Below are 21844 nucleotides of genomic sequence, written 5' to 3' on the forward strand. Positions count from 1 at the left end.
TGGGTTCAGTTTCAAATGAGTCAAACATTTTTTCTTCTTCTACTAAGATGGAATAGAACTTTTTGTGGGTACACAGTGCCAACTACTGTACAGGACGGGCCCAGCAGTCAATATGTGTCACCGATTTCAAAATGCAGCTCTTGCATGTGCCATGACATGTCAATCAATCTGTGCCCAATCAGATTTCAGGGGAGTCCAGCGCAACCCCTGGCCTCCACTCTAGCTCCACCCATGCCAGGAAGTTTTCACATTTGACATTTCCTGTTTCACTGTGGACTCAAAATTTGGCACTTGCTGTTTCAGTGTCAACTTGCCACTGTATTCCGGCAAGATTCCACGAGAGCTCATCTGTCAATCCAGGAAGTGTCGATCCAGGAAGTGTTTGACATTTGATATTCCCTGTTTCACTATGGACTCAAAATTTGGCACTTCCTGTTTGGGATTCCCTGTACCATGAGTGATCTTCACGCCGCTGCGTGTCGCTTCACTCGTATTAATTGATGATCAAATAGTTGTTGATTTATTTAACAGTCAATTAATTAATTAATGGGGCCATCAGAATTTTGCAAGTGTGTGTGCCTGTATAAAGAGAGAGGAGAAAAAGAGAAAAATGACTGGATGACCACGACCCTGGTCACTAACATCAAGTACAGAAGAAATCCACATATGCTTTGGTTTATTATTATTTTATTTGTGTAAGCATCGACCTACTAGCATGAAACACAGTGGACTGTTCTACTTTGGTCTAGGGAGCTGCTTGTGTGTGAGGGGGGGGTGTGTGTGTGTGTGGGGGGGGGGGGGGGGGGTACCAGAACAGGCCCTGATTTTTGGAACCACACTTTAAGCAAGGTCAAAGAAATTATTAATGCAAAAAATCTTGAATTATTCATCTACAATTGCTGCATGCTCTGACTGCTTTTATTGATTGTACACAATTCATTTTTTGTGTAAATTCTGCTTGGAGATGAGTTGAATAGAAATATCCGCAGGAGATTCCATTCAGAAGATCCTGAGATCCAAACCCAACCCATCAAAACGGCACAGTTCCACTGTGATTTCTACATTGTTGACATCGCGTGAACATTGGGCGTGTCTGGCGCACTTTCAGCTGCGATAACATAAATTAGGACAGTTGCATAAGTACATAACTGTAAGGGACATAATACTGAAATAATGTTGTTTTTCTTTGAGCACAGATAATATCTGGCATGTAAACAAATCTCCACATAACAAAGGTGTAATCATTTCTGCCACGTAGGAAAGTTCATAGTGCCGATAAACAACGCCGCTGATGTCAGTAATAAATGTATAAGTATATATAGTCAGCTGAGTAACAAACAGTTATTTGTGATTTTTGCCTTTAAATCTACAATGGCTTATGACTGACGGCTGCTTTTATGAACAAAAGCCTTATTTTAATTGAAATATTAAAGGACAGAAGCTGTAAATAACACAGACCAGGATGTCTTTGTGTGCAGATACACAAACGCACGCCGCTGTTCTCTCAAGCATCTGTGGCTGTTTTCAGCTGCTGCAGTTCAGTGTCAAATGCAGTTTCATTGGGGGTGGGGGACAACGTTTTCCGTTTCGTCTTGAAGATGGCAGTGATCTCCTCAAAGGTTTTGCCCTTGGTCTCAGGGACACGGAAGGTACACAAATATGGTGAAGATTGAGGAGCAGCACAGCAAACAGGACAAACACGTAAGAGCCCAACCAAGCCTGGAATGTAAAAAAAAAAAAAAAAAAAAAACAGGACTGAAGAATGTGTGCACGTTTTATGATGTTGTGCCCACGTTTTATTATATTGTAAAACGTGCACTCAATATTGTCTTGACACATAAATGTTGGCTATTCGCCCTATTGACGTTTCAAAACCTCGGAGAGGTCACCGCGCTGCGAGATCTCAGTAACATTGAGAACTGCATTGAGACGCTCTGATCGGGCTGCACTTTAACCGTCCGCTGTACACAGACAACACCATTAACATCTCAACATAAAACTATTTTATATTGTGCCTAAAACTCTCGTGAATATATTCTCGGGTTTATAGACATTGTTATTGTGTTCGTTTTACGTAAACATGCTGAGAATCACAGGCTGTCTCTCCGTTATTTCAATAGGAGCTGCTGTGAGCTACACTCGCTTCCTGTTCATGTCATTCTGGGGGAAGTGAAGTTTGCTCTTTAACGTCTTGATTATTGTTCTTTACAACACTGTTTGTCCTCTTTGTTCGAGGACTAATATATCTAAATAGTCTGAAATTTGGTTTGCATTTATTAAATTCCACGCAGATTAAACGTACACAGGCACAGATTACTATAATTGTTTTAGCAAGTTTTCAGGGTATCATGCATGCAGTCTCTTATTAATGTGACGAAAGGCATAAAAAATACATTTTTGTAGTATAATATTAATTTACAACTGTCATCGTGTTGATTCTCTATATGTTGTTGATTGCAGCGACTCTCTGGCACACAAGGGATTATGGGATACGTCAATAGGGTGAATGAACACTACTGGCAGTAGATGGCAGTAGAGGACCTTGAAAACGTGCCAAAACAAAATTCCAGATAATCCGTGTCTGCTACATTTAAGATGCGTGGAATTTAATAACCCACCACTGCAAATCACCTCCAAAATTTAATGGAGTCGTCCATGGCCTTATATGTATCTGTGCTAAAAATTTTGTGAGAATCTGTGAAGTAGTTTTGACATAATCCTTCAAAGGCTATATAAAGGGAAACTTGATTCAGAATCCAGATCCGGATCATCTCCAAAATTTAATGGAGTCTTCCATGGCCTAATATGTGATGGGCACAGTTCCGATAATCCGATAACCGATAATTATCGAGGATAATGTTTTCATTATCGGATTATCTTTTCAGATAACTTTGAAAACCATTAACGAACTAATTATCTTCAGATAAATTTTGCCTGATAATTTTTAGACCATTAACGTGGTAAACAAAGCTGAACAGCTACAAACACTTCTAAAATGTAAAATCAGTGAGGCACCTACCTGTTAAATGTTCTGTAGCAGATGTGTAGTTCTATCCTCTGCAAACAGAGGAGAGCTGCTTCTAGAAGAAACTGCTCTATCCTCTGCAGGCAAAAGAAAACTGGTCACAAAAAACCTAATTTTTTTAAACCCCATACTAATATGCGGCAATATCACCCAAGTCATCCAGAGGCATACAGTGAGGAAAATAAGTATTTGAACACCCTGCAGTTTTACAAGTTCTCCCACTTAGAAATCATGGCGGGCTCTGAAATTTTCATCTTAGGGGCTGTCCACTGTGAGAGACATAATCTTAAAAAAAAAATCCGGTAACTCACAGTGTGTGATTTTTTAATAATTCTGGCTCACACAGACCTGCGCTCTTTACCTGTATTAATTGCACCTGTTTGAACTTGTTACGTGTATGAAAGACCACCTGTTCACATACTCAATCAATCACACTCCAACCTGTCCCACCATAGCCAAGACCAAGAGCTGTCTAAGGACACCAGGGACAAACTGTAGACCTAGCACAAGGCTGGGATGGACTACAGACCACAGGCAAGCAGCTTGGTAGAAGACAACAACTGTTATGATTATTTATTAGAAAGTGGAAGAAACACAAGATGACTATCAGTCTCCCTCGGTCTGGGATTCCTGCAAGATTTCGCTTTGTGGTGTAAGGATGATTCTGAGAAAGCTCAGAACTACACAGGAGGACCTGGTCAATGACCTGAAGAGAGCTGGGACCACAGTCACAAAGAGTTCCATTAGCAACACATGATGCTGTCATGGTTTAAAATCCTGCAGGGCAGCAAGGTCCACTGCTCAAGCCAGCACATGGCCGGCCCGTTTGAGTTCACCATTGACCATCTGGATAATCCAGAGGAGGCATGGTGAAGGTCATGTGGTCAGATGAGACCAGAATAGAGCCTTTTGGAATCAACTCCACTTACCATGTTTAGAGGATGAGAACAACCCCAAGAAAAATCATCCCAACCGTGACGCATGGGGGTGGAAACATCATACTCTGGGGGTGCTCTTCTGCAAATGGGACAGGGACGACTGCACCTTATTGAAGGGAGGATGGACGGGGTCATGCATTGCGAGATTTTGGCAACAGCCTCCTTCCCTCAGTAAGAGCATTGAAGATGGGTCATGGCTGGGTCTTCCAGCATAACAATGACCCCAAACACAGCCAGGGCAACTAAGGAGGGGCTCGTAAGAAGCATTTTAAGGTCCTGGAGTGGCCTGGCCAGTCTCCAGACCTGAACTCAATAGGAAAATCTTTGGAGGGAGCTGAAACTCCAAACCTGAAAGATCTAGAGAAGATCTGTGTGGAGGAGTGGACCAAAATCCCTGCTGCAGTGTGTGCAAACCTGGTGAAAATCTACAGGAACGTTTGACCTCTGTAATTGCAAACAGGACAATGACAGGACGGAAGCCTCCCCTGATGGCTCCCTTGACGACCATAAGTCAGCATTGCTTTATTCTCCAAGACATCGTCGTCAAGAGTCGTCAAGGGAGCCATCAGGGGAGGCTTCCGTCCTGTCATTAGGAGGAGTGCTAACTAGAGCACAATAGGTGCTAATTAGAGCTATTGTTTAGTCACTAGCCTATAGCAATCAGCCTCTCGGTAGTGGGGTCTGGTTAGGTTAAAAACTACCAGCTTTTGTTGGCTTCTGGTTTATTCTTCTCTACAAGAGTCAAAGACAGAAGTCAACACTACCAGAGCAAGAATTTTAGCTGAGGAAGCTTCTGTGATTTGAAGCGAACGTCCTCACGTCAAGCAACCCAGTCCAGTCGAACATTCAAGCTTCTCTACATTTTTGGCATGGTTTATTGTTTTATCTTTATCAAAGATAACTTTTCAGTTATCTGATTATCTGTTATCGAAGTTAATTTTTTTAGTTATCTGTGCCCACCACTGTATGTATCTGTATTGAAAATTTGGTCAAAATCCATGCAGTAGTTTTAACAGTAATCCTTCAAAGCTTAATAAAGTGCAATTTGATCCAGAATCCAGATCGGATCACCCTTCCATGCATCTAATATCTATCAGTAGTGAAAATTTCATCAAAATCCATGCAGAAGAGTTTGATGTAATCTGCCTAACAGACAGAATGACAGACAAATAAATAAACACAGATGATTTCCATTACATTCTTGACAGAGGTAACCAGTGGTGGACAAAGTTTAGCTAGTAAACTAACTGCTAATTAGCGAGGCTAACCTTTTTGTTAACACATTAGCATTTTAGCTCATTTTGAAACCATGAGTGAACCATTTATTCATTCAGTCATTCATTTAGTAATGTTTATCTGGGTCTGGGAAACAGTAGCAGCAGATTAAGCAGCTCAACCCACATTTCCCTATCCTCTGAAAGCCACTCCAACCCCTTCTGGGGTGTCCCCAGGCATTCCTACACCAGATGGGAGATGTAATCCTCTGTCTTGTCCTGGTTCTTCACTGGAGCCTTCTCCTAGTCAGACATGCCTCAAATGCAGCCCTGATCCACCAATCAATCTCATGTTCCATCTTATCTCCACGCATGAACAAGACCCCAAGACGTCTGAACTCCTCCACTTGGGGTAATAACTGTGCCCCGACCCAAAGAGGAAAATCCACCCCTTTCCAACGGAGGACCATGGTCACCTCTTGCTGAGCTTCATCCCAGTTGCTTCACACTTGCCCTCAAAACTGCCCAGTGCACATCAGAACTCAATGCCTAATAAAGCCAACAGAACCACATCATCTGCAAAAAGCAGAGATGTAATTCTGAGGTCACCAAACTGGACACATGACTGCACCTTGGAATCCTGTCCACGAAAATCGTAAAAAAGTCACGTTAGTTTCATAGCAGACCAATTGGGTAAGTCCTATAGAGGCCCTGAAGACCGTTGGTGCCGGTGCTTATCTCCGGATTCCATAGCGCCCTGGACGGGTCACCAGTCTGACACAGGTTACTTCCCCACCCAAGGTACCCATTTATTGTAAGAAAAGTTAGTAGTTAGTGGTTAGCAGTAGCTTCAGCTAAATGTTTTTCCGGTTTATCGGTTCATGGTAGTAACAGTTCATTTTTCATCTAGCGATGTGTGATTATTGAAGCTAACATTGAGGTTAGCTGCACCCTCTTCTGTTTGTAACAGTGCACATTCATATGTGTGAGTAAATCTCACTCCCCACCACCAACAGACAATCTAGCAACAGATTGAACCAAACTAGCTACAACCATTTGGTTTTAGCTTCCTCGTTAGTTTGTTAGGAGTTTAGCATATATTTGTTCTTTGTTATTACCTGTATGTATTGAAAGGTCATGCCAACGAGGAAGTTGCTGGTCCAGTTGCAGCAACCAGCGAGAGCAATAGCCGCCGGCCTAGGCCTCTGGCTGAACAGTTCAGCCACTATGAACCACGGGATAGGACCTGGACCGATCTCAAAGAAAGACACAAAGAGGAAGATCGACAACATGCTGACGTAGCTCATCCATGAGTAGTCACTCTGCAAGAAATAAGTCAAGGTTAATAATTTTGTCTTTGAGTTGCAAAAAAAACTATGTTTTTGTGTGCTTACAAGCAGATACGTATGTGTCTATTGTGGCTTTTCAGTGCACATGTCTGACACCTAATTGGACAAACCTGTAAGTTTAGACCCAGTGTCATAGCAATGGCACAACAGCACATCCCTGCCAGACCTGCAAGGGTCAGAGTACGTCTGCCAGCTTTGTCCACTAGAGCAACCTGGAACATGCACAATTAGTGTGTTTGTTCGCAAAGAGTTTAAAAAAAATGAAAAAGCATTTGTATATCTTTGTAACCATACAACACTGTGCATGTGCAGCTACGCACCGACACCAGAGTAGCAATAGTGTTAATGGCTCCAACTCCAATGGTGGCATAGACTGGCTGGGAAACTCCAGCCCAAGTGAAGATCGACGTAGAGTAATAAAAGATCTTGAGGACAAAAAGAGATTTTTGGTTTTATCTTATTGAGAAGTAACCACACACAATGTGATTCCGTCAATCAAGTGAAATGTAACTGTGTTGCTTCAAAGTCAAAAATAAAATGTGCTATTAATATGTACGAACATAAAATTAAATTTGTGATTTTTTTTTTAATTGAAAAAACACTTTTCTTGAAAAGAAAACTTGTCAGTTATCAAGTTAGAAACATTATTTTCAAATGAAAATCCAACATTCAAAACATAATGTTTTTTTTTTCTTTGTAGGTGTAGTTCCTGGTATATGAAAACATAGTAGCACAATAAAGCAATTCACAAACAGCATTTTTGTACAAGATCATTGATAACAATTTGATTTTCTTTTGAATTCAAGAGACTATCCCAAAATAATATTTTAAAGGTGAACAGTGGGTGTATATTTTAATTACAGTGTTTATATCTATTTATACATACAAGATACACAGATTACTTTTTTTAATTCCTGACAGGGTAGAATGGTGACTTAGTTGTGAGCAGTGTTGCCTCACAGCAAGAAGGATGTGGATTCACTTCCCACCTGAACTTTTCTGTGTGGAGTTTGCATATTCTCCCCATCTTTGCGTGGGTTCTCTCTGGGTGTGCCAGCTTCCTCCCACTTCCATAGACATGCAGGTTAGGTACTAGCAAACACATCCACATTCGCCCCATGTGGGTTCCACATGGGCACCCCAAATGGGGCCAATACAGTTTTGTCCGAGGGCTCCACCTGGGGCCCAGCTGGTTGAAGGTGGTCTTGGGGTAGCCCTGTTGACCCCAATGTGGGTAGCCAACTGGACGAGCCCAAGCCCACCTCCAACCAGATGGGCCACGGGTGGAGCCCCCGGACAAACCGACATTATCTCCCTCCATTTGGGCCTCCCATGTGGAACCCATATTGACATGTTTGCTGGGGTGAATTAGTGACTCTAAAATAGCCGTAAGTGCATGTGCATGTGTGAATGTATTTGTCTGTCTATATGAGGCCCTGCAATAGACTGGTGTCCTGTCCAGAGTGTGCCCCGCTTCACGCCCTATGACTGCTGGGATAGGCACCAGCCCCCTGTGACCCTTGATTGGAGTAATAAGGTATAAATTTTTTTAATGAATTTTCCCAATATTTTAGACACTATAAATATGCCTAAAACATTTATGAGTCCTATGCTAAATGTTAAACTTTACCCAGGGCTGTCAGTGGTCCTCCTGCCTTCAAATACAGTTGTATGCTAATGTTTGGGCACCCCTGATAATTTTCATGATTTTCCTTTATAAATCATTGGTTGTCTGGGTCAGAAATTTCAGTTAAATATATCATATAGCAGATGAACACACTGATATTTGTGAAGTGAAATGAAGTTTCTAGTATTTACAAAAAGTGTGCAATAATTATTTAAACAAAATAGGCAGGTGCATACATTTGGGCACCCTTGTTATTTTATTGATTTGAATACATTCAGCACTAATTATTCAAACACAAAATTGGTTTGGTAAGCTCAGTGACCCTTGACCTCCTTACGCAGGTGAATCCAATCATGAGAAAGGGTTTTAAGGTAGCCATTTGCAAATGTTTCTTCTTTGCATCTGTTGTAATGAGTGGCAACATGGGAGCCTCTAAACAACTCTCAAATGACCTGAAAATAAATATTATTCAACATCATGGTTTAGGGGAAGGATACAAAAAGCTATTTCAGAGATTTCAGCTGTCAGTTTCCACTGTGAGGAACATAGTGAGGAAACGGAAGACTGCAAGCACAGTATTAGATAAGGCTGGAAGTGGCAGGCCAAGAAAAATTTCAGATAAGCTGAAGTGAAGGATGGTAAGAACAGTAATAGTCAACCCACAGTCCTGCTCTAAAGACCTACAACATGATCTTGCTGCAGATAGTGTCTCTGTGCATCGTTCAACAATACAGCGCACTTTGCACAAAGAGATGCTGTATGAGGCTGTAATGCAGAGGAAGCCTTTTCTGCGTACATGCCACAAACAGAGTCGCTTGAGGTATGCTAAAGCACATTTGGACAAGCCAGCTTCATTCTGGAATAAGGTGCTGTGGACTGATGAAACTAAAATGAAGCTATTTGGACATAACAAGGGGCGGTATGCATGGCTGAAAAGAACGCAGCATTCCAAGAAAAACACTTGCTACCTACAGTAAAATCTGGAGGTGGTTCCATCATGCTGTGTGGTTCTGTGGCCAGTGCAGGTACTGGGAATCTTGTTAAAGTTGAGGGTCACATGGATTCCAGTCAATATCAGCAGATTCTTGAGAACAATGTTCATGAATCAGTGACAAAGTTGAAGTTGTGCCGAGGCTGGATCTTTCAACAAGACAATGACCCTAAACACTGCTTAAAATCTACTAAGGCATTCATGCAGAGGAACAAGTACAACATTCTGGAATGGCCATCTCAGTCCCCAGACCTGAATATTATTGAAAATCTGTGGTGTGATTTTAAGCGGGCTGTCCATGCTCAGAAACCAACAAACCTGAGATGTTTTGTAAAGAAGAATGGTCCAAAATACCTTCAATCAGACTCCAGACTCTCATTGGAAGCTATAGGCATTTAGAGGCTGTTATTTCTGCAGAAGGAGGATCTACTAAATAATGACGTATTTTTTCTGTTGGGGTACCCAAATTTATGCACCTGCCTAATTTTGTTTAAAGAATTATTGCACACATTCTGTCAATCCTATAAACTTCATTTCACTTCTCAAATATCACTGTTTGTCTGCTATATGATATATTTAACTGAAATTGCTGATCCAATCAACCAATGATTTATAAAGGAAAATCATGGAAATCATCAGGGGTGCCCAAACTTTTACATACAACTGTAACTCCTTTTTGGGGGTTGGTGTGGAACTGGAGCTCCAGCTATCATAAAATCCCACTGACACCGGAAAAGAAGATCTCCATGATCTAGCATGCAGCTTCCTTAATACTAAGGACTACTAGGAATACTAAGATGGGTCTGCCTGACTGATTGCCAACCAGAACAAAGGGCATTTTGTATCACAGCGGGCAGAGTAATGTGCTGCTCGAGCGTATGCCCCATGACCTGCATGTCCTCTAATTCACTCTTAAATCACAAATACAGGATATTTTTGCTTACAGGTAAACGCTCTCCTTCCCACATTATACTTTCTCACACTACTATATTCTCAATTTTACATGTGAAAGGAAGAATGTTAAAGTACTCAAGAGCTTAAAATGTACACAATATGCTCTAGGGTCAAGACAGAAGTCAGACTACCAGAGCAAGAATTTTAGGTGAGGAAGCTTCTGCAATTAGAAGTGAAACATCCTCGCGTCAAGCAACCCAGTCCAGTTGAAGATTCAAGCTTCTCTACTACGGAAACCACCTGGACAACTGAGAGCCTTCACAAAAATATGTTTGTACTGTTACTAAAATGAAAATAAAAATGTTCAGTCACTCACAGCATTGATCCCAGACAGCTGTTGAGAAAGGTGCATCATGAGGGCAACAAACAGCTGCAGTCTGTACGTGGAGGAAAGGATCTGGGAAAGAAAGTACACAAAACAATAGTCAGTAATGGCTGGCCACCAGAGGGCGATACAACACAGCACCCCCTTATCTGTTCTTAATTGTTTTTATTTTTTAAACAAATAATTAGCACAGTAAATTGCTATTTGTGTGTTGAAAATGCTTTTTGGGCAATTTGACAGCTACAAATCACTGTTTTTTTTTTGTATTTTGTAAATTTGTATATTCATAATATAGCAGGCGTTTACTTCCTCCTTCTCTCTTGTTTGTCTTATGTATGGCCCTCAACGATTGAACTGGCTCCATACACAGCAAAACAAAAACGTTTTATGCTTTAATTTTAAAAATATTGAGTTTCTGCTTGTAATAGTCCGTATAAATCAAAGGTTAGCATTTTTTTTAACTGCTAGCTACATGACCATTAGAGTTATCTAGCTAGCTTAAAAAGAAAAAGACTTGACTCTGGAAATGCGTGTTCTCTCCAACTTTATGATCTTAAACAAGATGACGTTGTAAATGACAGAAATCCAGCTTCTGGCTATAGAGTTCTCCTCGTAATACAAATACATTATAGGAAGCAATTTGCTTTTATCCAATTGTTGATAGAAACAGGCACCTAGCAACATACATTTATCCAATCAGTGTCCTTAAATTGCAACTTGCAAAAACAGTCAGATATTTTAAAAACAATCCTGACCTCTTTGTGTAGTCGACTGCCATCTGCTTTTCTTGGTCCAGCAAAAATTTGCAAAAGAAGTTTGTCGAGTTCTTCATTAGACAGGGGGTCTACTTTAGCTAAATACGTCCCAGCAAATATTGCAAATGCCTCCAGACGGCTTAGGGCATACTGGATTTGCTTTTTTCTGTCGGACTGTAGCTGCCCACTGTTCCTAGCGGGTGGATTGTGTGTAACTGCAATTAGGATGGGTTAAATGCAGAGGACAAATTTTGTTGTATGTACGTATATATGTACATTGACAATAAAGGCTCTTCTTCTCTTGTGTTTTTGTGTGTACACGCGGTGGTTGCAGTGTGCAATGGCACAAAACATATGGAACAAAATTTGCATGCTAAATGGAACCAAAATTGCACGGTAAATGGAGCACAGTGGCAAATGATCAATATCACATGACATACAAACCACCAATCAAATGACAAGGATCTATTCAAGCATTAATACCAATCAACTGTACAGTTCAACAGTAAAACAGCACTGATGTAGGATGTAGTTGTGATTGTTATGACTTCAACAACATGTGAAAGACATTTAGTTATCATGATATCATATGCATTTTTTTATTTTATTTAAAAACTATACATATGACTATTTACAGAACATACATAGAATTTTGTAAATTAAATGCATTCAGTGTGTTAAATGAAAAGAAATATTTAGAACCCCAGGAAACTAACAATCCAGTTATATATATATATATATATATATATATATATATATATATATATATATAAAATTTTTATGTGTAACACAATTTTGAATGGTGGCTTTTGTGAGATTTTTTGGTTTATATTTTATGGTTGTTGTGTGGGCCGCCAGAAAGGAGGTACTGCCGCCGCCCACCACCAGAGGGCGCCCTGCCTGAAGTGCGGGCTTCAGGCGAGGGCGGCTGCCGCCACGGACACAGCCGGGAGTGACAGCTGTCACACATCAACTCATGACAGCTGTCACCCATCATTTCATCACTCCATAAAAGCCGGATGTCATCTCCACCTCGCTGCCGAGATATCATCTACCTGTGAAGGTAATATTCTCTGCTGTATCTGAACTTAACACTGACTTTATAGTCTGAACTTCTTTGCAGCCGTTTTCCTGTGGATGTTGCCTTATCTGTGGGATTGGCGTTTTGGTGTGATCAGCGACGGCTTCGCTTCACACCCCAACCAGATAAGTGGTTAACAGGAGCTGCACAAGTGTGTGATTAGAGGTGGAGGTGACTTTCCACCTTCTGACTGTTTTTGTTACTGGGTGTGCACACACCCACATCTCACTGTTTGTGCTCCTCGCCAGCAGTACCAGATCTGACAGTCGGGGACGATGATCACCTGGGAATTCGGGACTTGGCGGCTCCAGTATTCACCAGGTTCGGTGGCGGCGGAAATCGTGTGGTTCCGGCTCTTCTCAGGACAGACGTCTTCTATCCTCGAGCCTGCCCACACGTCACCTTTGTGTATTGACTGCTATCAGATTCTGAGATTGTCTGTATATTCGTTGTGCACATTCACAACATTAAATTGTTACCTTTTGGCTCATCTATTGACCGTTAATTTGCGCCCCCTGTTGTGGTCCGTGTCACTACACTTTCCCCAACAGGATATCTCGGCCAATGTCATGGATCCCGAGGGGCGTCAACCATCTGTTGGACAGCCAATGGAAGAGCAGGGTGAACAGGCGTCGGCTGGAGGCGTGATTGGTGAGTTGCAGCACATCCTCACCGCCTTTACCGCTCGACTGGACCTGATAACCGAGCAAAACATCATCCTTATTCGCAGGATGGAGGCTCTCACCGCGCAGGTGGAAGCGCGCGCTCAGGGCGCTACTGCAGCTCCTCCTCCTGCCGACCCAGTGCCGAATACAGACATTCCACTGGTCATTCAACGACCCCCCCCCACCATACCCTGAAGCATACATAAGCCCCCCAGAGCCGTACGGAGGTTGTGTGGAGACGTGCACGGACTTTCTTATGCAGTGTTCGCTCGTCTTTGCACAACGTCCCGTGATGTACACGTCTGATGCCAGCAAGGTGGCTTACGTGATTAATTTGCTTCGAGGCGAGGCACGCGCTTGGGCTACAGCGCTTTGGGAACAGAGTTCACGGCTCCTCGCCTCTTATACTGGGTTTGTGAGGGAGCTCAGAACTGTTTTTGATCACCCTAACAGAGGCGAAACCGTGTCTACCGTGCTGCTGTCAATGAGACAGGGGCGCCACAGCGCAGCCAAATATGCAGTCGACTTCCGCATCACGGCTGCGAGATCCGGCTGGAATATGACTGCGCTCCACGCCGCCTTCATAAACGGACTGTCGTCGGTCCTGAAGGAGCACCCGGTGGCTAAGGAGGAACGGCGGGATTTGGCTGAGGTTATCGGTTTGGTTATACGATTGGACAATCGGTTAGAAGAATGCCGACGGGAGCGAGGCGAAGGGCGTGGTCAGGCACAAGCCGTCCCTCTTCCTCCCGGGTCCGAAAGAGAGCCGTCTTCCCCACGCTCCACAGCCACAGCGCTCCGTGTGGCTACAGCTCCCCCTGCTGACGGTGCTAGGGACACGAGCAGGGCCACATTCAGACAGAGGAGGCTGGTCCGCGGGGAGTGTTTTGTCTGCGGCTCGAGTGAGCATCAGCAGAGAGACTGCCTCAAACGGTCAAAACACAAACGCCCGCCCTTAGAGACTGGGCTGAGGGGGGGTCAAAACATTCACGTGGGTCATACACATCTGTCAACAGGACTCCCAGTTAAAATTCTGAGCGTGGATTTAACCCTTCAAGCCCCAGCACTGGTGGACACGGGGTCAGAAGGGAATCTGCTGGATAGCAGATGGGCAAGGGAGGTAGGGCTCCCTCTGGTGGCGCTTTCTTCGCCAGTGAAGGTGCGAGCACTAGATGGCACTCTTCTCCCTTTTATCACACACAGACACTACCTGTAACCCTGGTAGTGTCTGGGAATCACCGGGAGGAGATTGAGTTTTTTGTAACTCCTTCTACCTCTCGCGTGATTTTGGGCTTCCCATGGATGATTAAACACAATCCCCGGATTGATTGGCCGTCTGGGGTTGTGACTCAGTGGAGCGAAACCTGCCACCGGAAGTGTTTAGGATCCTCGGTTCCTCTCGGTGTAAATGCTAATGACGAGGTTAAAGTCCCTCCCAATCTGACGGTGGTGCCGGTTGAGTACCACGACCTTGTTGACGTCTTCAGCAAGGATCTGGCGCACACCCTTCCCCCGCACCGTCCGTACGATTGTGCCATTGATTTGGTCCCGGGCGCTGAGTACCCGTCCAGCAGGCTGTACAACTCTCACGTCCTGAGCGCGAATCAGTGGACCTACATCCGGGACTCATTAGCTGCCGGGCTGATCCAGAATTCCACCTCCCTGATGGGTGCAGGTTTCTTTTTTGTGGGCAAGAAAGATGGCGGACTCCGCATTGATTACAGGGGGCTGAACGACATAACGGTTCGTAATCGATACCCTTTACCCCTACCCGTTGGATTCAGTGTTCACGCCCCTGCATGGAGCCCAAATTTTCACCAAACTGGACCTTAGGAATGCATATCACCTGGTTCGGATCCGGAAGGGAGACGAATGGAAGACGGCATTTAACACCCCCATTAGGTCATTTTGAGTACCTGGTCATGCCGTTCGGCCTCACTAACGCCCCCGCGACGTTCCAAGCTTTGGTTAATGACGTCTTGCGGGACTTCCTGCACCGATTCGTCTACGTATATCTGGATGACATACTCATCTTTTCCCCGGACCCTGAGACTCATGTCCATGTACGTCAGGTCCTGCAGCGGTTGTTGGAGAACCGGCTGTTTGTGAAGGGTGAGAAGTGTGAGTTTCACCGCACCTCTTTGTCCTTCCTGGGGTTCATCATCTCCTCCAACTCCGTCGCCCCTGATCCGCCAAGGTTGCGGCAGTGAGAGATTGGCCCCAACCAACCCGTAGGAAGCTGCAACAGTTCCTCGGCTTCGCAAATTTCTACAGGAGGTTCATTAAGGGCTACAGTCAGGTAGTTAGCCCCCTGACAGCCCTGACCTCTCCAAAGGTCCCCTTCACCTGGTCGGATCGGTGCGAAGCCGCATTCAGGAGTTGAAATGCTGGTTCTCGTCTGCACCAGTTCTGGTGCAGCCCGACCCTAGCCGCCAGTTCGTGGTTGAAGTGGACGCCTCTGACTCAGGATAGGGCCGTGCTATCCCAGAGCGGAGAGACCGATAAGGTTCTTCACCCTGTGCCTACTTTTCTCGCAGGTTGACCCCAGCTGAACGGAACTATGACGTCGGAAATCGAGAACTCCTTGCGATGAAAGAGGCTCTTGAGGAGTGGAGACACCTGTTGGAGGGAGCGTCTGTGCCGTTCACGGTTTTCACTGACCATCGGAACCTGGAGTATATCAGACCGCCAAGCGGCTGAACCCCAGGCAAGCCCGCTGGTCACTGTTCTTCGGGCGTTTGACTTTCGAATCACCTACCGCCCCGGGACAAGAACCAGAATCGCATGCCTTGTCCCGGTGCATGAAGATGAGGTCAAGACTGAGCTGTCGGATCCACCGGAGCCCATCATTCCGGAGTCCACTATCGTGGCCACCCTCACCTGGGACGTGGAGAAGACCGTCCAGGAGGCCCTGGAATTTGAGCATTTAATTTGGTATATTCCAACTCGATTCAAAGTTTTTTGAAATTTTATTAAGTCAGCATAGCTGTTTCCCACTGTTAATTTATATACAAAAGCACTGCATCAGAGTGTAACGTCTGTGATGCTCTGTACGTTTAGAGATTTCCAATGTAGTTTTTGCTGCTAGTTTCGCCGTGCTAATAGCTTTTTGGGTGTGACTGATGTCGCAGAAGTTTGCGGCGCTTTTCAACGTGACAAGATTTATTTTAATTTGTTTGAGTTAGTCAACACTTGTGGTATACCCAAAGTGTACCACGATTGTAGCATTTTCTTTTAACACTCTGTGTTAGTTTGGAGAGAGTTTCTCTTTGATCTCTGCTGATTTTAAATTGGTCCACGTCAGTGGAGATTCTGTCACACACCAGGAGATCCAGCCCTAAGGGAAGGAACGTGCAGGTTGGTCTACTGGTGTTTTGGTCAGGTGGTCTAGGTGCGTAGCACCTCAGGTTGACAGTTCGTGTAGCGGTTTCAGGGAATGCGGTTGCTGCACCTGAGCCCAAAGTTTCAACCGCTTAAGTCAATGAGAGGTTCAATTCAGTCAAAGACGTCTTTGCAATAAGAAGTGTTAAAGTATCCAGTTGTGATATTCCGACTGGATGGAGAAAACTCATGGGCCCCACCGTCAGGTGGATGTGGCCATGGATGACATTGTTGTGTCTTGGTCAGTGTAAGATTGTATCTTAACTGAGCAAGGTGAAGGTGTAAGGTTCTTGTTAGTCTCAGCCTGCAGTTTTTAAACAGTTTGGCTGACATAAGTGTGACATTGGCAGCGGTGTCAATGAGGGCTTCCTGCTGGAAGGAATTCTCAAGAGTTACAGGCATGTAGTTTTCGTGTTCTGTCATTTTCTGACAGTTTGCACAAAAACTTTAGTTGGCCTGGTTCATTTATGCTGACCCCGTCGGGTTAGCACATGTTTTCTCCTTGAGGTTGACCTTGTCTCCAAGAGCGTTGCTGAAGGAGTAAGGTTGACCTTTTTGCAAGGTTTGGTCTTGAGCTTTGAGTCGTGGACTCTAGATCTGTGTCTGAGTCAGTCTGTAACCTTCCTCAGTTGTGTGAGACTGAGGAAATGATGCTGCTATGTGTGAAGGTGGAACCATACAGGTGATGGATAGCACATCAGCCCTATGTTGATGGTTCTCTTCCTTCAGTCGTAGAGGATGCTTAGAGTTTTCTGCCGGCAGAGTTTTCATGTTCATCTGCCGTGAATCCTGCTCTGGTGTTGGTTATCACTTTGTCTTTCCCAGTATGTGGGTTTCTCCTGACGTCTGGTGCAAACTGTCCATATTGTGTCTTTGAGTTTGGATCAGCCTTTGATCCAAAGTAGTGAGCCTTTGGGGGGACCACAGTTGTTGGGACGTGGTCCGCCTCGAATGCTTTGTGCATTGAGTAGATTCTGCTTCGGTTTTGGAGAGCTTGTGTAGAGCCTGTGTTGAGCTTAGGTGGACCACAGGGGGTGCCTTTGAGCTCAAGGGCTGACAGTCGAGTGTTAACACTCAAGACTGAGATGTTCAGTGGCTTTAGATTCTCTTTTCTGTTGCTTTGTGAAACCTTTCAAAGTAAGATCACACAAATATTGAATGTTGGCTTCTTGGTCCCCAAGAATTCTAAGGTGAAAGCTGGTGGCAGGATGAAGGTTTTCAACAAAAAGGTTTGAAGCTGAGGTCTTCCTCCATGCCTGGCTCGTTGCATGTACCAAGTATGCACACAGCAGATGTTGTAGTACAGATTAGGAGATTCTTTTTCTCCCCCGTTTGACTTCCAGGGCGGCTGCTGACCTGTCTGAACTGTGTGGTCGGAGAATTCTTTCTCCAGGGCCATACAAAGCTTTTCAATGTCTTGTCTTACCACTTCAGGTTGGCGTTCAAGGAACCTGCTAACCTCGCGGCTAGAAGTTCTTCTGACAAGATTGATAAAGTTGTCACTGGTTGCTTGAGGAAATCTCCTGAGAGTATTTGATGTCGCTCAAGTAATCACCAGTATCCAGGGAGCCATCAGGGCTTGGCTCAAAACGAGTTATGTTTCATGTGATCTTATCAAGTTCTCGATCGGTGAGAACTGAAAGAGGCTGAGTGTGTGGAGGGGGATCGTGAGATGAGCTTTCAAGAGTCTCACGATGCCTGTCAAAGTTTTCTGGAGGACAAGAGCCTGTTTCCACGAAGGGAGGTGGAAAGAGTCCTCTGTGTGTACCTGTGGAGAGGAACTGGAGTTTTTCTCTTTCCAAATAGGTTTGATCAAAGTCATGCAGCTTTCTGAAGTGTTTCATGCCAGGACTTTCTAGTCTCGTCTTAGTGAGAGCACTTCTTTGCTCGTGAGCTCCAGCTCTTGGCGAGTTTCAGTCAGACATAAGTCTGAGTCAACAAGTTGTTTGCAAAGTTCCTGGTTCTTTGATTTTTCAAGAGCCAGAACTTGTCTGCATGTTTTAGTCTCATTTTGCAGGGTTGACGAATATTTAACTGAAAAGTCGCAGTTAAACAAAACTTTTAACTGGTCAGACGCAGTTAAATTGTAGGTAAAATAATAGCTTTTAACTGGAACAGTCGCAGTTAAACAGTGTTATTTTGTGGCTTTGGAGTCAGTGGTTTAATCTGGAGAGTCGCAGTAATATATTTGAGTCCAGACGAGGTAATTATGTGGGAAAGTCGCACAATCAAATACTTTCGTCAAAGGCCTTAATAAATTTGCATGCATTAAATGCATAAATAAATGCTTAATTCATTCATAGAAATTTAAATTTGTGGCTTTGTTTCATTCAGAAAAAGTTTTTAAGATGTCTCATGAGGGGTTAATTTGTGTTCAGTCACAGAATCAGAAGGTCAACACTGAATCGCCTCACATGGGACTCCATAACAATGTAGCGGAGATTTGTTAAATAAACAATTTATTTATTACTGAATCATGCTCACACAGAGCACCATTAGATGTAACAGTTTATTTATGGAATAACGCGATCGGCTCACACATGGGGAACCATTCATATGTAGCAATTTATAGTGAATGACCAGTTAAACTCCCAAATTGAATTAGATTGGACGAGGACCAATGTAACGGGTCACTAAAATAATTAATTTAGGGTTTAATGCTTATTATTTTATTATTTCTCTGGGCACCACCTATTATTCAGTTCAGTGGACCTCAGTCTGCAGTTCATCTCCACCTTAAAGACACTAACCACACGTTTGAGGACAAGGAAGTTAAAATCTTAGCCAGAGAGAAGAAATGGTTTGAGAGAGGGGTCAAGGAGGCATTCTTTGTGAAACGTTTGAAACCCAGCCTTAACCAGGGAGGGGGTCTGAGACACGCTTTATCCCCTGTTTACAATGGGGTACTCAGGTCAAAGCAGTTTCAGTCTTTTGTTCATGGTAATGAGTCATTCACGTCATCAGCAGAGTCGTCAAGGGAGCCATCAGGAGAGGGTCCGTCCCATCATTAGGAGGGACAGCTGCCCTGTCATTAGGTGTGCTAACTAGAGAACAATAGGTGCTAATTAGAGCTATTGTTTAGTCACTAGCCTATAGCAGTCTGCCTCTTGGTATGAGGGTCTGGTTAGGTTTAAAACTCCAGCTTTTGTGACTTCTGATTATTCTTCTCCACAAGAGTCAAGACAGAAGTCAGACCACCAGAGCAAGAATTTTAGCTGAGGAAGCTTCTGCGATTTGAAGCGAAACATCCTTGCGTCAAGCAACCCAGTCCAGTCGAAGATTCAAGCTTCTCTACTAAAGGAGAAATGCCATTTTTAACATCCTGGACCTCACTTCTGGCATAAAATATCGTTGTTTACGCATGACATAACTTTGATGTCATTTGGAGTCTATGGTTCAGACGATGGGTTCAGTTTCAAATGAGTCAAACATTTTTTTCTTCTTCTACTAAGATGGAATAGAACTTTTTGTGGTACACAGTGCCAACTACTGTACAGGACGGGCCCAGCAGTCAATATGTGTCACCGATTTCAAAATGCAGCTCTTGCATGTGCCATGACATGTCAATCATCTGTGCCCAATCAGATTTCAGGGGAGTCCAGCGCAACCCTGGCCTCCACTCTAGCTCCACCCATGCCAGGAAGTTTTCAACATTTGACATTTCCTGTTTCACTGTGGACTCAAAATTTGGCACTTGCTGTTTCAGTGTCAACTTGCCACTGTATTCCGGCAAGATTCCACGAGAGCTCATCTGTCAATCCAGGAAGTGTCGATCCAGGAAGTGTTTGACATTTGATATTCCCTGTTTCACTATGGACTCAAAATTTGGCACTTCCTGTTTGGGATTCCCTGTACCATGAGTGATCTTCACGCCGCTGCGTGTCGCTTCACTCGTATTAATTGATGATCAAATAGTTGTTGATTTATTTAACAGTCAATTAATTAATTAATTAATGGGGCCATCAGAATTTTGCAAGTGTGTGTGCCTGTATAGAGAGAGAGAAAAAGGAAAAATGACTGGATGACCACGACCCTGGTCACTAACATCAAGTTAAAGAAAAGAAATCCACATATGCTTTGGTTATTATTATTTTATTTGTGTAACATGACTACTACATGAACACGTGGACTGTTCTAACTTTTGGTCGGGCCTTGTGTGTGTGTGTGGGGGGGGGGGGGGGGGGGTACCAGAACAGCCTGATTTTTTGGAACCACAACTTTAACAAGGTGCAAAGAAATTATTAATGCAAAAAAAATCTTAATTATTCATCTACATTGTCTGCATGCTTCTGACTGTTTTATTGATTGTCACATCATTTTTTGTAAACTCTGGAGATGGAGTTGAATAGAAAATCCCAGGAGATCCATTCAGAAGATCCTGAGATCCAAACCCAACCCATCAAAAACGGCACAGTTCCACTGTGATTCTACATTTGACATCGGCTGAACATTTGGGCCGTGTCTGCGCACTTTCAGCTGCGATAACATAAATTAGACAGTTGCATAAGTACATAACTGTAAGGACATAATACTGAAATAAATGTTGTTTTTCTTTGAGCCAGATAATATCTGGCATGTAAACAAATCTCCACATAACAAAGGTGTAATCATTTCTGCCACTGTAAAGTTCAGTGCCGATAACAACTCCGCTGATGTCAGTTAATAAATGTATAAGTATATATAGTCAGCTGAGTAACAAAACAGTTATTTGTGATTTTTGCCTTTAAATCTACATGCTTATGACTGACGGCTGCTTTTATGAACAAAAGCCTTATTTTAATTGAAATATTAAAGGACAGAAGCTGTAAATAACACAGACCAGGATGTCTTTGTGTGCAGATACACAAAACGCACGCCGCTGTTCTCTCAAGCATCTGTGGCTGTTTTCAGCTGCTGCAGTTCAGTGTCAAATGCAGTTTCATTGGGGGTGGGGGACAACGTTTTCCGTTTCGTCTTGAAGATGGCAGTGATCTCCTCAAAGGTTTTGCCCTTGGTCTCAGGGACACGGAAGTACACAAATATGGTGAAGATGAGGAGCAGCACAGCAAACAGGACAAACACGTAAGAGCCCAACCAAGCCTGGAATGTAAAAAAAAAAAAAAAAAAAACAGGACTGAAGAATGTGTGCACGTTTTATGATGTTGTGCCCACGTTTTATTATATTGTAAAACGTGCACTCAATATTGTCTTGACACATAAATGTTGGCTATTCGCCCTATTGACGTTTCAAAACCTCGGAGAGGTCACCGCGCTGCGAGATCTCAGTAACATTGAGAACTGCATTGAGACGCTCTGATCGGGCTGCACTTTAACCGTCCGCTGTACACAGACAACACCATTAACATCTCAACATAAAACTATTTTTATATTGTGCCTAAAACTCTCGTGAATATATTCTCTGGGTTTATAGACATTGTTATTGTGTTCGTTTTACGTAAACATGCGAGAATCACAGGCTGTCTCTCCGTTATTTTCAATAGGAGCTGCTGTGAGCTACACTCGCTTCCTGTTCATGTCATTCTGGGGGAAGTGAAGTTTG

At 43.6% G+C, this 21844-nt stretch overlaps 1 protein-coding gene across 1 annotated transcript in view; it reads right to left on the reverse strand.

Annotated features, from left to right (window-relative positions):
- Window positions 1-1382: 1382 nt before the first annotated feature.
- The window catches only part of slc2a2 (solute carrier family 2 member 2), a 49323-nt gene continuing 28861 nt past the window's right edge, over window positions 1383-21844 (reverse strand). Inside the window, 5 exon segments of the mRNA XM_034195088.1 lie at window positions 1383-1660; window positions 1663-1719; window positions 6296-6499; window positions 6637-6738; window positions 6847-6951. Coding sequence (XP_034050979.1) covers window positions 1505-1660; window positions 1663-1719; window positions 6296-6499; window positions 6637-6738; window positions 6847-6951 — 624 coding nt within the window. The 3' untranslated portion in view covers window positions 1383-1504.

Source organism: Thalassophryne amazonica, chromosome 19 (genome assembly GCF_902500255.1).
Source record: "Thalassophryne amazonica chromosome 19, fThaAma1.1, whole genome shotgun sequence".
Lineage (NCBI taxonomy): Eukaryota > Metazoa > Chordata > Actinopteri > Batrachoidiformes > Batrachoididae > Thalassophryne > Thalassophryne amazonica.